Source organism: Cetorhinus maximus, chromosome 4, assembly GCF_964194155.1.
Source record: "Cetorhinus maximus chromosome 4, sCetMax3.hap1.1, whole genome shotgun sequence".
NCBI classification, from domain to species: Eukaryota; Metazoa; Chordata; class Chondrichthyes; order Lamniformes; family Cetorhinidae; genus Cetorhinus; species Cetorhinus maximus.
In genome coordinates, this window is record NC_135882.1 from 18,141,435 (window position 1) to 18,160,359 (window position 18,925).

The 18,925-nt window shown below is 40.8% G+C and overlaps 1 protein-coding gene across 2 annotated transcripts in view; it reads right to left on the reverse strand.

The window, feature by feature from the left end:
• LOC144679523 (arf-GAP with SH3 domain, ANK repeat and PH domain-containing protein 1-like) overlaps nt 1-18,925 on the reverse strand; it is a 346,344-nt gene that overhangs the window by 201,272 nt on the left and 126,147 nt on the right. For both annotated transcript variants that reach the window (XM_078539997.1, XM_078539998.1), the window contains exons 6-7: nt 13,669-13,743; nt 4,319-4,368 (exon numbers count right to left, since the gene is read on the reverse strand). In XM_078539997.1, coding sequence (XP_078396123.1) covers nt 4,319-4,368; nt 13,669-13,743 — 125 coding nt within the window. The remainder of the gene's footprint in view (nt 1-4,318; nt 4,369-13,668; nt 13,744-18,925) is intronic.

Genomic DNA, 18,925 nt, shown 5'->3' on the forward strand with positions numbered 1-18,925 from the left:
TAGGGAGAGAAGAAAAGAGATAACCTGAATGGAGAGGGGGTTAATGACAGTGCAACGAAGAAGAGCGGTTGAGTAGGTAATTCAAAGAGGGTTTGGGTTGTAATGCTAGTCAGGGGGTGGAAAGGAGGGAATGGCTAGTAGAAAGATGAAGAGATAAGATTCATAACTGAAGAAGTGAGGAAGTGGGGGGAAGCAAACTGGGAAGAAACAAATTGGACGTTGAGATAAGAGAATGACTGACAGCTATATTTTAACAGCAATTTCCATCCAAAACGCAAACTGGAGATATTGCTGGCTCCAGGCCTGACCACATCATGACATAACACACACCAACCTTCTACCCAAAATGAAGAAAGGAAAATGATAGAGAGGCAAAAAACAGTTAAGGGGACAGAAGTGGTAATGAAGAGAAAGCAAGGCACAGAGTCAGCAACACAAGGACATCAGAAATTGTGCAGAGTGGCCAATTTACCATGCATTGTTATATAACTATTTGATTTCCCATGCAATGTGCATTTATATGCTGCTTTTAAACTTAGTAAGAATATCCAAAGGGGGAGAAGAACAGGGGAATTATCAGACAAAATTTGACATCAAGCCAGAGATATTCAGGCAGTAGACCAAAAGCTTCTAAGAGTTAGCTTTAAAGGACCAACTTAAAGAAGGACAGAACAGTAGAGAGGAGGGTTTGGGAAAAAATCCCAGAGCTTAGTACTTAGCCAACTGAGAACAAGGCTACCAATAGTGCAGTGATGAAAATTGGGGTGTGCACAAGGCTAAAAATGTAAAAGTGCAGAAATCACTGGGATGGGGAAGGGAGCCAGCATAGAGGCAGTAGATTTCTATGGAACTTCTCCCATTTGTTTCCATTGTCATTTCTCAGCTGTGACTCAATTGGTAGTACTCTCACCCACAGCACAAGGTTCCAGGTTCAAGTATCACTCCAACACTTGAGTATAAAAATCAAGGCTAACACGTTGGTGCAGTAGTGCAGGAATGCTGCGCTGTCAGAGGTGCCATCTTTCAGATGAGACATTAAAACTGAGGCCCCATTTGTCGGCACGGGTGGATATAAAAGATCCCATGGCAATACTTCAAACAAGAGCATATAATAAAAATTACATTTAATATACTTGCAAACAACCATACACACACCACAAAAATTACTTTATCTGGTCATTATCGCATTGAAGTTTATGGGAGTTTGCTGTGCAGAAATTGGCTATCACTTTTCCTACATTACAACAGCAACTACACTTCAAGCACGAATTGCTGTAAAGCACTTCGAGACATCCTATGGTCATGAAAAGCACCATATAAATTGTTACAAATATGAGGTTTATAAGGTTATTGTGTTTTGGGACTGTACCTTAGAAAGTAAAATGAAGGGAGTCATATAAACCGCCCTGAAGTCTGCCTGACAGTGCGATTGGGTGGTTTGATTGCTGGGAATTAAGGGGACCCAGGTTGTTTTACTGGGGAGAAGGTGCAAGGTATTCAAAATGTTCAAAATCATGAGGGTGCTGGACAGAGTAGATAGGGAGAAGTCGTTCCCGCTCATAAAAGAATCAAGAACGAGAAGGTACAGATTTAAAGTGATTTGCAAAAGAATCAAATGTGACGTGAGAAAAAAAAAACTTATTCACGAGTGGTTCGGGTCTGGAATGCGCTGCTTGGAAGTATGGTGGAGGCAAGTTCCATTGAGGCATTCAAGAGGGTAATAGATGATTATTTGAATAGAAACAATGTGTGGGGGTACGGGGAAAAGGCAGGGCAATGGCGCTAGGTCATAATGCTCATTTGGAGAGCTGGTGCAGGCACGATGGGCCAAATGGCCTCCTCCTGTGCCATTAAAATTCAGAGATTCTGATTCTGTTTACATGCATGGAGGGGAGGACTGCAGGTCTCCAAAGTCTCAGAAAAGTGTTGAGAATATCGGGTTGTAAACAGTTGTGCTTTAGTTCCATGAGTTCCAAGACGAAAGAGAATTGGGCAAGGATAGCTAATCAGCATTTCTACCTTGATAAAGGCCCAGATTATTCAGGTTGCTATGGAGATAGAAATCCTTACCCCCTCAAAGCCAAAACATATACCTGAAAACTCAGACACTGTTAGTTTGCCAGGGTCTGAATGATCTGGTGACACTTTCAAAATTTTTAAAAGCAGTTTCAAAATAAGAGGTCTCTCTTTCAAGACAGAAATAAGGAAAATATTTTTTGAGGGTCATCAGTCTATGGTGTTCTCTTCCCCAGAAATTAGTGGAGTCTGGTTAATATATTTGAATAACTTATTTGAATAATTCAATTTATTCAAGGTTGAGTTAGATATATTTTTGATAGACAAGGGAGTCAGACAAGAAGTAGTTGTTGAAACCATAATCAGATCAGCCAGGATTTTATCAAATAGCAAAGCAGGCTGGAAGGGCTGAACGGCCTACTCCTAAGTCCCATGTTCCTTTCCTTGGTGTACGAATAGCTTCCAATGATTCGATAATGAAACCACACAAAACATAAGCTGGGCAACACTCATTTTTCCACTCTTTGTGAAGGTTTTCTCACTATCAACAATCCATCTATTCCATTCAGCATGAACATGATCCTTGAATGGCTTGAGGTACACCTCCAAAAAGGTTGAATTGCGGATGCTAGGCCCTGGTGTAACTGCAATGCAAACGTTATTTCTTCACAGACAGTGATATCATTGGTTATACGGGATCTGAACATGTCCATCACCAAAGGTGTATTCTTTACTTAGATCACCAGGATGATTATTCCACACATTATTGATCTATAAATTCACTCCATCCTCATCCATCCAACCATTGTCACGGACAGGCAGGAAATCTTCCAGGAAACTTGATAATCAGCTTGGTTTTACATCTGAAAATTATCATAGGCTTTAATTTTGTTCTGTCGGGCAAGCTGGCTAGTATCGCCATGAATTTTGTCTTCTCATGTCCTGTCGTTTCCACTAGAATGATTTTCTAACTTTTCCACTCCAGTTTTGCTGCTAAGCACATCGAAATTCATGGGCGAGTCATCCATGTTGCCGATGTGGCTCAATGGGTACTCGTGTTTCTGCCGCTGTGCGAAGAATCACTAGAAACTAGTAGTTTTGATATCAAGGTCTTTCATAGTCTCTGAGCATTCTTGGTGTTCTGCCACAACACTACTCTATTTTATTCCATAAAGCAGCTACACCAACTAGCTGTTGGTCTAAAATCTTTGCTGGACTCCAGGTTTGATTTGGCCCACTTAAGTGCATACATATGCAATGCATTTCTGGTGACGATGCAATTATTCCGAAAATTTTTGAGGGCCCATTCCGAAACATATTTCTCAAGATTAGGCCAGTGGCTGGGTCCCCAATGTGATGGCATATTTGGTCTTGGGCATCATCTTCAGTACGGATTCCTCCTTCTTCCCTTCTTGCACCAGTTTTTCACTGACACCAAATTCCCTTGCTGCAGCACGGTTATTTGATGAGTTATCAAATGCTAAGTCTTTTAGCTTGAAAGCAGATTTGTATTTCATTTGTTTTGCTGGAAGACCCACTTCTGCTCATCACTCGCAACGCCAAGTGCGGTCTTGTTCTGTCTGTCTGGGGCTTATCCTCCTGTTTGATCCCATGTGTCGACTTACAGTATAAGGCAAGCAAAACATGCATTTCAAGGCTGAAAAATTGAGGCCAACTACTAATGAGAGTGTAGCATTTCGTAGCTGAAAATGGGGGGGGGGGGTTCAACTTATATGCCAAATATATGTAAAAACATGACTTTTGGCACAGAGAAAATGGGGTCAACTTATACACCACTATCTACGGTAGATTAACAAGTACGGAAAAAAATAGAACATACAATACTCAAGATTATTTTGCCATGAATTCAGAAACACCCATTTTTGGTTGGGTGCCCCAACCAATCAAAGCAGGGAAATGTATACGAATGAAGAGGTCTGATATTAGACTCCATTAACATAGAGACAGCGCTGTTGGCAAAGGCTAAGTTGCTGAAAGTTTGAACCACTATTATTGCAACAGCAGCCCACAGTTAAGTGTCAGTGGCTAGGAATGGGATTACAACTGGGTCTTGGTGGAAGAGTTGGTGAGGTTAAATTACCATATTTCAAGCAAATGATCATCTAACATAACTCATTCTGCAAATAAAATACCTAACTATTGGCTCATTCTCACTAAAGTGACACAGCCAACTAATATTAGTATGACAATAGAATGTTAATGCAATAGAACAAGTTTTAACTTAGAGACTTCCGGAATTAAGCCTAATTCAAGTTTCCCACAGAAGAGTAGAAGCACTTACAATTTTGTTTCATAATCCTTCCATGCCTTGTCAAAAGGTTTCTTCAGATCCTGTAGATAAAGATATATATTGAAACTGCTAAAATAATTCATCATATTATTATATTTAGTCTAGCAAAATAATTATCTTTACTTCCAAAAAAAAGGCCATTTCTGCAGTACAGATAAATGTGGACAAGGAGGACAATTTGGGTCATTTCAGCTCATCCATCCAAAAGAAACATAACTAATTTCATTGCTCAAATGCCCCTAAAATGACTCAAAGGCTTTTGCCTCTACCACCTTACATAGAAATATATTGTAAATATTTATTACAAATTTACTGATGGTCCTAGATTTGCCTTTCAACGGTTTGAACCTGTACTCCACTTGTGTCACTGTCATAGCTTATTTCTAAGCAGTAGTCCAGAATTGCCTCCCTATACTGTAACATATTGTAAATCCCTTTAAGGTCCTCTCAGGTTAGCTTATAGGTTAAAGGATCCAAGTTTCCCTGATCTTATACTTTGATTGTGTTACACTTAGGGCCTCTAGGCTCTTTTCAACTGTTTCTAGGACTTAAATGATTTTCTTGTGATCAAATCTGGAGACAACAGAATTCATTGTACAGCCCGATCAGAACATTATATAGTTTCAACAACATATATTTATATAGCACCTTTATTGTAATAGAAGATTCCAAGGCATTTCACAAGAAGGTTATAAAGCAGAATTAAACACCAAGCCAAATAAGTCACTATTAGGGCTGATGGCCAAAAGAATCGTCAGAAGTAGATTTTAAGGAGGATTTTAATGGAAGAGAGAGGTAGAGAATTGAAGAGGGAAGGAATTCCAGAGTTAGGGTGGGATGTCCATGAGGCCAGAATTAGATGAGCGTAGATATCTCAGAAGGTCGTGGGGCTGGAGGAGATTACAGATATATGGAGGGGCAAGGCCAGAGGGCTTTGAAAACAAGGGCGAGGGTTTCAAAATCAAGGCATTGTTTGCCAAGAACTAAAGTAAATCAACTAGCACAGGGGTGGATAGGTGAACAGGATTTGGTGCAAGCAAGGACACAGGTAGTATTTTGGGTGCTCTCAAGTTTACGTAGGGTAGAATGTGGAAGATCAGCCAGGAGTGCATTAGAATATTCAGGTCTAGAAGTAATGAAGGGATGAATAAGGGCTTCAGAAGCAGAGAAACTGAAGCAGCGCCAAAGTTGGGCAATGTTATGAAGGTGGAAACAGGCAGCCTTAGGGATGGCATGGATGTGGGGTCAGACGCTCATCTCCCAGTCAAATATGACAAGAAGATTGCAAATGGTCTGGTTTAATCTCAGACAGTCGCCAGGGAAGGGGAACGGAGTTTGGAGCGGGGGCTGGAGGAAATATTTGCTCATCTAGTACTGCATGTCAGATAAACAGTCTGATAATTTAGCAAGTGGAGATGGTGAGGTACATGGTGTCATCAGCATAGCATACACGTGAAAACTAATGCTGTACCTTCAGATGAGGGACAGCATGTGGATGAAAAATAAGAGATGGCCAAGGATAGAGCCTTAGGGAATACTAGAAGTAACAGTGCAGGAGCAGGGAGATAAGCCATTGCAAGTGATACTCTGGTTAGGATCATATCGATAAGAATGGAACCAGATGAGAGCAGTCTCACCCAGTTGGTCAACAGTGTAGAGGCATTGAAGAAAGATGGTGCTATCAACCATGTCAGAGGCTGCAGGCAGGTCGAGGAGGAAATGGAGGGATAGTTTACCTTTGTTACAGTAACATTTGAAATTTTGGTTACAGCCATTTCAATACTGTCACAGGGGTAGAAATTTGACTGAAAGGATTCAAACATGGGGTGCCAGGAAAGATGAGCACGTATTTGGAAGGCAACAACACACTCGAGAACTTTGAAGTGGAAAGGAAAGTCGAAGATGGGGTAGTAGCTTGCAAGGACAGTAGGGTCAAGGGCATTTTTTTTTTTGAGAAGGGTGATGACAGCAGATTGAAAAGAAAGAGGGGCCTACCTGAAGAGACAGAACAGTTAACAGTTTCAGTTAAGATAGGGGCCAGGACAGGAAGTTGGGTGTTTTAACAATTCAGTAGGAACTGGTTCGAGGAAGGAGGTGGGTGTCATGGGCAAGATAAGCTTGAAAAGGACAAAAAAAAGAGATAGGAGAGACACTAGAGAAAGACACAAGTTCAAGGCTAGACTAGGGCAAACTGGAACTTCAGAGGAAGTTCAGCCCAGTGGACAAGTGGAAGGGAGAGAAGCAGCAGAGACAACTGATTGATTGATCTTGATCTTAGTGACAAAGAAATCTATGAGTTCCTCACACTTAATGTTGAAGGTGAACGGAAGGGCTTAAGATGGCAATTTAGTATAGAAAAGAAGCCACCCTGGAATGGTGAGCAGTTTTAGTAGATGAGAGTAGGGCCTGATAGTGCTTTATTTGGCTCAGCCAGACTGGATAGTGAATGGCTGAGCCAGATGCCTATGCTATCTTTTCAAGTCTGCATATCTCTTGGAATTAAGAAAGCAGAAATGAGAGCTGTTCCAGAGGAAAGGCCAGGGTGAGGGCAAGTAATGGCTTTATTGGGAACCAGTCCATCACAGGTGAAGATGAGGGTAAGGTTGAGCGAATTGATAACTGCAGAAATGTTGCAGCAAACTGTGGGCCAAAGGTTAGAGAGCTGGGATTTTGAAACTGCGGTTATAAGTGAATTGGGGATTAGGTCACCCCCACCCGGGGGCAGGTGCAGGAGGTGGTACACACTGTACGTGGAGTGTGATACAAGGAAATGATAATATGATGGCATCACAGGAGATGGCAAGATCAATCCTTGCAATTATATTCTACAAATTTGGCAATACCATGAAGCATCCCATTTATTTTGTTGTTTGCTGCTCAACAGTGCCTGGCGATGTTAAGTGCTTTGTTTACCAACACCCTTAGATTTATTTCACCTTCATGCTTAGCTACTTTGAAATAAGCATAATGTCATTATGCACTCAATTTGATTTAATACTGTTTTGCCTATTTACAGAATATGTGTTATTCCTTTTGTATGTCTTTGAGTGTCTCAAACCTGACAAGACCCTTTTAGTTTGGTGTTGTCTACATTCTGAGTTCCTTCGCCGAAGTTGGCGTTTGAAATTATAAGATCCCAACCCTAGGTATTAAATTCAATATTTCCCCAAATTAACACCTTTCCCCTAACAAGTCCCTGCTGCTTCAATCAATTTTCTGTCCATAACTTAAATTTCTACTTATTTCATCTTTTAATAAATAACTTTATTAAAAGGCTTCCTATAAGTCCTTGTATCCCAAGTCGTAACATTTTGGAGTTGCTAGGAAAAAGGCAATCAAAAATTCAAGTTGCCTGATCAGGCAAGAGTCCTGTTGCATATTTACTAGGTTTGCTATTAATAATCAATTCCATTATTAGTGATCAAATTTTTTGATGTTTGGTTAACCTGCGGTTCACAGGATCTGTTTGTCACCTTTGTGAATATGTGTTCTAAATGGTTGCAAGATGTTCCTAACATTCATAAACTGAATCATGGTAAATATATTCAATTTGCAAATTTTGTGCTGTTTCTTTCAGCAAATAGTTTTGATGAAGCATCATATTAGACTCAAAATGCTAAAAGTTTCTCCCTCCACAGTTGCAGTCTGACCTCTTTTTTTTCTGTTTTTATTTCAGAATTCCAGCATTCCATATTTTGCTTTTATCATCAATGGAGCTCTTTCAGGCTGTGCAAGACCTCCATTTTATTGGTCTCAGTCATTAAGACAATTTAGATTAACCTCAACATGAAGGTTATACTACAAAGGGGTGATTCTGCAATTTAAGTGCTCCCCCGATAGAGGGCAATGTGTCTCCAGAAACTGCATGCTTCCAAGTCAATTAATTAAAATTACTGCACAGAAAATTATGGGCTGCGCAGTCTAATTTGCCAAGATTTGCTGCTTTCCATAGGATTGCAGAATCATCCATCTCATGCTATCCTTAGCGAAAGCTTAAAGGACATTAGTTTTTCTTCCACAAAAAAGAGCAAACAATAGGTTCACCTCCATTCCAGTTTTCAAGTCCTTTGAAAATAGATCTATTACCAATAATGCATTGGAATAATTTTTTTACGTTTGGCATCCTGCATTACACTTATTTCGACTTTCCTTCCTGCCCCTCTGACTGTCCTTGTAACAAACTTCCTGAGTAGCTTCCCTCACCTTCCTCCCTGCAAAAAATTGCAACACTTGCTTTTCATTTCACTTTGGAATAATGTCTGTATCATGCTGATCCATTGCCTTTAAAGGAAGCGCTGAACAATTCTAAGCCCCCTCCATCCTGAAGTCAATTTGTTTCAACGCTTTCTTCATTATCTTTATGTTGGCATTCTAAAACATTTTTATTGCCTGAGTATCAATCCTCAGCAGTGTTAAACTCCAGGTCATATCACGCTTCATCATTATGTTGTCTCTTGTTACACAGGATATCACAACCTTCTTTCTAGGTCCAACATCTGATTGTGGGTCAACAACAGGGAACATTAGAAATAAACTACAGTAAATTGGGTGGAACTGTTAAATGCATAAACATACAGGAAGTATGGAAAGATATTTGGTATGATACAAAACCAGTACACACCCCTAGAAGTTATAGGCTCCATGCATGCAGTTAAGCAACCATAATAATGAAGCAAGGTAAGAGATAGCATCACCAAAAGAAAAAGGTTTATATAAAAGTCAAGGAAAAATAGAAATCCAACTGAGGAACAGAGAGCTACAAAGAGCAGTAAAGGGATTCAAAGAAGGTAATATGGTGCAAAAAGGGAATATAAAACAGATTACAAGGGGTAAAGCTAACAGCAAACATTTTCATTGATACAGTAAGAGAAAGAGTGGCAAAGTTGAACATGGGCCCATTGAAGACATGTTCATTTACGATTATAGTGGACAATAAGCAAATATTCGAGTTGTTCAATAAGTACTTTTCCATCCACTTTCACAGTAAGTGGAAAAAATCCCAACAGTACAAAGGAAGGTCAAGGGGAGGAACTTAGTGGACTTAATAGAAAGAAAGCAAATGGCAAATGATAATGGAGAACATAATTTAAGATAAACAAGTGTCCAGGATCTAATGGTTTTCACCATAGGGCATTGAAAGAAATTGTTTTATTCATTCACGGGGTGAGGGCAGCATTTGTTGCTCATCCATAATTACACTTAAGATGGTGGTGAGCCACCTTCTTGAACCATTGCAGTCCATGTGGTGTAGGCACACCCGCAGTTCTTGATGCAACCGAGTGCCTTGCTAGGCTATTTCAGAGGGCATTTTAAGAGTCAGCCACATTGTTGAGGGTCTGGAGAAACATGTACGCCAGACCAGGCAAGGACAGCAAATTTCCTTGCCTAGAAGGACATTAGTAAGTTAAATGGGTTTTTATGACAAGCAATAATGGTTTCATGGTCACCATGATTGTTTTATTCTTTCATGGGAATGAGCGCATTGCTGGGAAAGCTAGCATTTGTTGCCCATCCCTAATTGCCCCTTGAACTCGGTGGTTTTCTTGGGCCATTTCAGAGGTTAAGAGTCAACCACATTGCTGGTGTGTCTGGAGTTACATGACCGGACCCGCTGAGGGTCACAGATTTCCTTCCCCTAAATGGCATTAGTGAACCAGATGCATCTTTACAACAATTGATGATTGTTTCATCATCATTATTACTGAGGCTAGCTTATATTTGAATTTAAATTCCACCAGCTGCCAGGGTGGGATTCAAATCCATGGCCCCAGAACATTAGCCTGGGCCTCTGGATTACTAGTCCAGCGACATTATCACTACAACACCACCTCCCCAAGATAAGCAAGTTGTAGCTGCGATAGTCATAATTTTCCAAAGTACTCAAGATTCAGGAATTGTACCATGGTTTTTAAAATTATGTTATTCCATAATTTGAATTGAGGGAGGGAGAAACTAGGTAACTACACACCAGTTTATCAGTGTGTTTCTCATTTTCAGGATATGGCTCTTGCTTACAAAGTTGTCATTTAATTGCCCTCAAAGTGGTGGTGTCGGTCGGCCTTCTCATGAACTGTAGTTGAGGTGAAGGTACTCCCACAGTGCTGTAGGTAGGGAATTCCAAGCAAGTGGACTATATTTCACCACACACTTGACTTGTGTCTTACAGGTGGTAGAAAGTTGTGGGCAAGTTGCTGGAATCCGGTAGTTAAAAGTGCTGAATGAATAAACTCACTGGAGGTGTCGGTTCCACAAATATCCCCACCCTCAATGATGGGGGATCCCAGCACATCAGTGTAAAAGATAAGGCTGAAGCATTTGCAACAATCTTCAACCAGAAGTGCTGAGTGGATGATCCATCTCGGCCTTCTCCAAAGGTCCCCAGCATCACAGATTTCAGACAATTCAATTTACTCCACGTTATATCAAGAAATGGCTGAAGGCACTGGGTACTGCAAAGGCTATGGGATCTGACAATATTATGGCAATAGAACTGAAGACCTGTGCTCCACAACCTGCTGCGCCACTAGCCAAGCTGTTCCAGTACAGCTACAACAGTGGCATCGACCCAGCAATTTGGAAAATTGCCCAGATATGTCCTGTACACAAAAAGCAGGACGAATCCAACCTGGCCAATTACCACCCCATCAGTCTACTCTCAATCAGTAGTAAAGTGATGGAAGGAGTCATAAACGGTGCTATCAAGCAGCACTTGCTTAGCAATAACCTGCTCACTGACGCTCGGTTTGGGTTCTGCCAGGGTCACTCAGCTCCTGATCTCATTAGCCTTGGCTCAAACATAGACAAAAGAGTGGAACTCTGGAGGTGAGGCAAGAGTGGCTGCCCTTGACATCAAGGCCGCATTTGAATGAGTGTGGCATCAAGGTGCCCTAGTAAAACTGGAGTCAATGTGAATCAGGGGGAAAACTCTCCATTGGTTGGAGTCATACCTAGCACAATGAAAGATGGTTGGGGTTGTTGGAAGTCAATCATCTCAGTTCCAGGGCATCACTGCAGGGCTTCTTTAGGGTAGTATCCTCGGCCCAACCATCTTCAGCTGCTTCATCAATGATCTTTCTTCCATCATAAGGTCAGAAGTAGAGATGCTCACTCATGATTGCACAACGTTCAGCACCGTTCGCAAAAACTCAGATACAGAAGCAGTCCATGTCCAAATGCAGCAACACCTGGACAACATCCAGGCTTGGGCTGACAAGTGACAAGTAACTTTCGTGCCACACAAGCGTCAGGCAATGATCATCTCCAATGAGAAGGAATCTAACCATTGCCCCATGACATTCAATGGAATTACCATCACTGAATTCCTCACTATCAACATCCTGGGGGGGGGTTACCATTGACCAGAAACTGAACTGGACTAGCCATAAGATACTGTGGCTGGATGAGCAGCTCAGAGGCTAGGAAGCCTCCAATGAATAACTCACCTCCTGACTCCCCAAAGCCTGTCCACCATCTACAAGGCACTCCACTTGCCTGACAACTGCAGCTCCAACAACACACAAGTTTGACATTATCCAGGACAAAGCAGCCTGACTGATTGGCACACCATCCACAAACATTCATTCCCTCCACCACTGATGCTCAGTGGCAGCAATGTGTACCATCTACAAGATGCACTGCAGGAACACACAAAGTCTCCTTAGACAGCACCTTCCAAACCCATGACCATTACCGCCTAGAAGTACAAGGGCAACAGACACATTGGAACATCACCACCGAGAAATTCCCCAAGCCACTCACAATCCTGACTTGAAAATACATCACCATTCCTTCACTGTCACTGGGTCAAAATCCTGGAGCTCCCTCCCTAATAGCATTGTGCAAGTACCTACACCACCTGGACTGTAGCGGTTCAAGATGACAGCTCACCACAGCTTCCCAAAGGCCATTAGGGATGGGCAATAAATGCTGGCCTAGCCAGCAACGCTCACACCCCATGAACGAATAAAAAAAATATCAGCGAGAGTAACTGAGCAATTAGGCACACATCAGTTGATCAAGGAGAATCTGCATGGATTTGCGATGTGTAGGTCACCGTCAATCAATTTTGCTAACATTTTTGAGGTCACTGGCACGATAAATAGGGAATGTCCATTGATTTTATCTATATAAAAAGACATTTAATCAGGCTCCACATGAGATCATCAAAAATGAAAGCACATGAAATTAGGAGGTAACCTTATGACATGGTCAGTAATTGGCTGGAGGATAGAAGGCAGTAGAGATAAACGGGTAATTCTATGTATCTTTAAAATTCTTTCTTAGCATATGGACATCACTAGCAAAATCAACATTTATTGCTGATTCCTAGTTGTCCTTAAGGAGGGTGGTGAGCTTCATTGAATCATTGCACTTCGTTGGGCGAAGGCGCTCCCACAGAAGGCAATCCCAAAATGAAGTGGAAATATATGTGCACGCCAGGATGATGTGCGACTTGGAGGGGAACTTGGAGGTGATTATGTTCCCACACACTTATCTTAAGCTTTTTAGGTGGTGGAGGTCATAGGTTTGGGCAGTGCTTGGTGAGTTGTAGCAGTGCACCACACATAGTGCATACAATTCACTGCCCGCTCCACAGGCAGTAGTCATGACTCTTGTTTTGAGGCAATCTACCGTACTTGTGTTATTTAAAGCAGTAGGCATATAGAAAGGAGCTTACAGTTATCCTTTACAGCCCTACTTAGTAACAATGAGTTGGGACCAAAATGCAGATACAAACCTTCTTGCATTTGCTATGTTAATGACTGAATAGAGGGTGGGGATCTTGAAAAAGCATTTCCAATGCTTACTCAAGGCAGAGAAGCCTTGCAGTACAGCCCTTACGGGGTACAAAAGATCATCCTTGACTGCAATTCAAACCATAAAATACTATTTGCATTGCTCCAATGTGATTTTTTTTTAAATTTTCCATATCAGCCATCTTTATGGCCTCTCAGTTCTAGATCAATGTCAGATCATGAGTGGTTGTTGTGAATTTGTGGGCATTGAAAATGAAATAAAGACTATTAAAATATATTTCACATAGCTCCCTCTTGTTGGACAGAGGGCTGGTATTTATTCCATCAGCCTGGACTAAATTTGAATTTATTTAAACCTAATAATCTCACCAAAATATTCTTTTCAATGTTGTATACACTGCTAAGGATTAAATGTCATTTTTAGTTTTTAGATGGTCAGTTAAAAACTCAAGATTATGACATCATCCTCAAATGCAAAGCATTATTTTGCACTTCCTGGCACTGGATGGTCTATGCATATACAGTTAACATCCCCAAATTTGGCATTTACATCAAATCATTCTGTCACCAGATGCAGGCACTTACCCCCTTGACATCTTTCAGGTCTCCCTTCAATAGTGAATCCAAAGTGAAGATGACATTATGACTAAGATTCTGCAGCTGAAAAGTGTATTTAGACAAAGACAAAATAATTAAATAACCATACAGTCTTACAATTTAGCACCACTAAATCATAATCAGATCTACAATTTTATCCTGTTCTAAAGATGGTGAAGTAGGTTGTAATGCTTTTGTTACACCCATCCCCAGTGAAAGATTTTTTAAATGTTCTTGCAAGACCAAGTGTTTTTTTCCCCACAAACACAACCAAATCTTATCAAAATTTAAATGCACTAGCCCTTACTACAATGCTTACATCCCACACTCTTTGTGATACAATACACCTTATGGGCCCATTTTATGAAGCAGACAAATAAATATTTTAAAATATTTTTAAATACTTGGTAGCGCAACCCTTTCAAGCACCTTTATATAGTTCTCACAACTTGCTTTTTTTTTCAAAAAGCTATATATAGTTCACTACGATCATGCTATTCTTTACAGCAGAGATTCATATCAGTAACAGCAATATATGTTAATGAACCATGCCTTCATATTTTGCCTCTGGTTCTGCCATTAAGATTTTGCAGGTGAAGGAGAGAAATTACACTTAACTTGTTCCTGATGTCCATCACTACAAAAATCATCAACATTTCCCAAGTGAATTGAAAAAGGTTCCTTTTTCAAACTAAGAGAAGCACAAAATTATAGCAGTTTAAAATTTAATCGGAGGGAAATATTTAATTCTAATGTGTTTTGATGTGGAACAAAATTGCTATTTCTTTCTTCCAATAGGTTAATTACAGTCAGAGAAATTTTTTTTTTTTAAAATGGTAATGTTACAGTGTCATACAATATATACTTTTAGTCCCTCCCCAAATTAGAATAAAATACATCTTGTGCAGTACTTGACAGCAAGGTAAATGAAGTAGAAAATTTGATGTGCATGAAATGCATGATGAAGGATATCCTGGGTTTACAAAGTATCCTGGATAAATCTGCATTCACTGAATCTCAGAGGACTGTTATCCAAACACAGGCAAACTAAAATCAAGGACCAGCTAACTCCTCTTTAGGACAAAAGGTTTCTGAAATATGTCTTGCAGAAAGTGGTCGCCATATAAATTGAGAGGAATATGACGCAGACAGAAAAAGTGTTTAACTAACTACAGGTGGATATGGTAATGCATGCATGATATTGTAGTGGGTTAAGTACTGGGATAGTAATCCAGAATCCTAGATTAATAATCCAGAGGATATGAATTCAAACCCCATCATGACATTTTAAGAATTTGAAATCAATTTAAAAATCTTGTAGTTAAAAGCTGGTTATCAGAAAAAAACATCGCCTTGATGTTAGATTCCTGTAAAAACACAACTTGCTCACTCACGGTCTTTAGAAAAGGAAACTATTCAGCCTCGCCCATCCCACATCAATGTGGTTGACTCATAGCTGCCCTCTTAAGAGGCTGAGGAAGCTACTTAAGTGTATCAAACTACTACAAAGAATACAGGCTTCAGTGGTTCAAGAACGGGTCTGGCCACAACCTTAGGGTAACTGGGGATGAGCAATCAATGCTGGTTTTGCCAGAAATTTCAACAATGAATTTTTAAAAAGTAGAGAAGCCAGGAATAGCAGGAACTAGGACAAGAAAACTTAGGTGATCTAAATTTGACCAATAGGCATAAAATTTGGCATCTGTGGTAGGGCAAGACGACACAAGAAAAATCAAGAGCAGCATGGGAAAGAGTGAGAGATTATTCACAAAAACTGACAGTAGTGGAGAATACTTCTAAATATGCATAGGCAGATTAATTTGAAGCTTGCGGAAAATTGATAGGGGGATTGCGAGATGTTATAGGTTGCAAAGGAAGAGTATATTGGAGTATGAAGTGGTTCATGCAAAGAGAATTTGAGGAATCATGCTTTAGAATAAGAGGTAGCAGTCTCAGCAGTATTCCCAAAAATCAAGTTATACAGAAACAGATTAAATACATCCATTCAAAGCTAGAAAGCTGATGTAGAAGGGAGAGCTTCAGTTTCCTGAAAGATTAGGACACATTCTATGGCAAAAGCAAGTTTCAGGTGAATCAGACCTCTCAAATTGGATTGATACCAATATCCCTAGAGTAAAAAAAGCATAAAGATCAAATAAGAGGAGAATATTCTGAAGGAGAGGCTTAAATGATTTTGTAGAAAAATTAATTGGTGCTAAGACTAGATTACTGGAATTAGAAATGTGTACCCTAGGGTGGTCAGACTGCAGCCAAGGATGTTTTTCCCTCCCCAAAGGAAGACCTAATGTGAGGTAAAGAAGTTACATTATTGTAATAAGAAAATACAGAAAAGGTGGACATAGGAGAAGGGATGAGAGCAAAACAAAATTAATGTAAAAGGGCAAGAAATTAATTAGCACATGCGATAAATAACCTCTAAGCATGAGGTGCTTAAATTAACACTGGGTCAACCACAGAATGTGGCAATGCACTAATCATGGTATATTTCAACACATCAAAAGGGCAAATAAACAAACAGTCTAGAAGGCAGGGATTAAGATACAAACGTATTTCACGAGTTGGCACGGGAATATTTCCTTTGCAAAAAAGGCTGCGGTGGATTCGATGTCGTACAATCAATTACTAGTGATTAGTTCGCTGGGAGTTGATGAGCACATCAAATGATTCTTACAGATTTGATACTGTCAAAATTATAGCCTAAGAAAGCAATGCAGCAACTTCATAAGAGCATATGTTGTAGCTACAAATACAGTTTGGGAAAATCATATTCAAAGAACAAGGGTGCCACGAATGTCTAATTTTATGATTCATGTGCTTTAGGAGTATAACTAAGTTTTGGGAATAGAATTTTTAAGTGCAAGATAAAATGGGGAAAAAAAACTGGATTTGAGAAACTAATAAACATCCCTAAGATAATTACAATTCAAAGGATGGCCCATGATTACTTAACAGGGTTACAGTTAAAGGTTGAAAGATTAAACAGCTTCATAATGGAACCAGTAGGTCTTCTATGACTGCAACTTCTACCATTAGAGATAAATTATTCAAGTGGGTCCCCGAATCAAAGGATGTTTTGAAGATGAAGCTTAAATTTGTATCTGGGATATCCCAGGTGTATCACATTCTGTGGGGGTAGTTTGCAGGGAGGTTTTTTTTGGTTTTGGGTTTTTACCTGTGAGATTTCTCACAGAAACAAGCAGTTAACGTCTGGAACAAAAACAAAAAATTGCTGGAAAAACTCAGCAGGTCTAACAGCATCTGTGGAGAGGAAAACAGAGTTAACGTTTCGAGTCTGTATGACTCTTTATCAGGACTAAAGAGAAATAAAAATGTGGTGAAATATAAGCTATTTAAAGTGGGGTGGGACAGGTGGAACTGGATAGAGGGCCAGTGATAGGTGGAGGCAAAGGAGAGATTGCCAAAGATGTCATAAACAAAAGGTCAAAGGGGTGTAGGCGATGATGATATTAGCTAAAGGATGTGCTAATGGTGACATTAAGGGTAGAAAGCAGGATGAGCAAGTGGCACTTGGCCCTAGTGGGGGGTGGGGGGGAAGAGATCGAAATAGGCTAAAAAGGTGGAGATAAAACAATGGATGGAAATAAATTTTTATAATAGAAATAGGTGGGAAAAGAAAAATATATTTTAAAATTTTATAATTATTAGAAAAAGGGGATCAAAAAGGGGGTGAGGATGGAGAAGTGAGTTCATGATCTGAAGTTGTTGAACTCAATGTTAAGTCCGGAAGGCTGTAAAGTGCCTAATCGGAAGATGAGGTGCTGTTCTTCCAGTTTGCGTTGAGCTTCACTGGAACATTGCAGCAGGCCAAGGACGGACATGTGGGCATGAGAGAAGGGTGGTGTGTTGAAATGGCAAGCGACAGGGAGGTCTGGGTCATGCTTGCGGGCAGACCGAAGGTGTTCCGCAAAGCGGTCACCCAGTCTGCGTTTGGTCTCTTCAATGTAGAGGAGACCGCATTGGGAGCAGCGAATACTAAATTGTAGACTAATAGTAGACTAAATTGAGGGAAGTGCATGTGAATTGCTGCTTCACTTGAAAGGAGTGTTTGGGCCCTTGGACGGTGAGGAGGGGGGAAGTAAAGGGGTAGGTATTACACCTTTTGCAGTTGCATGGGAAGGTGCCATGGGAGGGGGTTGAGGTGGACGGGGTGATGGAGGAGTGGGCCATGGTGTCCCGGAGGGAACCGTCCCTACGGAATGCTGACAACGGCGGGGGGGTGAAGGGAAGATGTGTTTGGTGGTGGCACCATGCTGGAGTTGGCTGAAATGGCAGAGGATGATCCTTTGAACCCGGAGGCTGGAGGGTGATAAGTGGGGACAGTTAATGTCTGGAGTTGGAACAGCTTGGAAACAGGCAGAGAGTGGTAGAGAGAGATAGCTAGAGAGGGAATCAGCCAGGAGCTGTGGAGTAGGAGCAGAGGGCTATCAGAAGCCAAGTGCATTTTCTGAGTTGGAGTAATTAAGCAAAAATACAGTGAAGCCCAAGCTCTAGCTGGAGAGTCCACAATCATGAGGTATTCAAGGAGAGTTGGAGGATCGCCCGGCCAGATGCTAATGAAAAGATCCCATGAAAATCTCAAAGCTTGGAGAATAGTGGGAACACACAGGAGAAGCAAAGTGAGTTCCTGAAACTGTGGCACACCTAGGTTTGGTCCCAGGAGAAATGAAGGAACAAATATCAGAGAACTCTTGGGTGGAAATAAAAGTATAACAAAGAGGCCTCCCCCTACCCCACCGGGACCATCTGTCACTTGCTCGTCCTGCTTTCTACCCTTAATGTCACCATTAGCACATCCTTTAGCTAATATCACCACCGTCAACACCCCTTTGAGCTTTTGTCTATGACATCTTTGACAATCTCTTCTTTGCCTCCACCTATCACTGGTCCTCTATCCAGCTCTACATATCCCACCCCCCTCAAACAGCTTATATTTAACCTAATTTCTATTTTTCTTTAGTTCTGATGAAGAGTCATACAGACCCGAAACGTTAACTGTCTTTCCTCTCCACAGATGTTGTCAGACCTGCTGAGTTTTTCCAGCTATTTTTGTTTTAGTTTCAGATTTCCAGCATCCACAGTATTTTGCTTTTATCTTAGAACAAAGTGTCCTGTTGAGGCTTTTGGGATTAAAAAATAAGAGCAGAATTGTCCCAGTTTTGCACAAAGTGCGGTGGCTGGGGAGAAAGAAGTCGATTTACCTGCC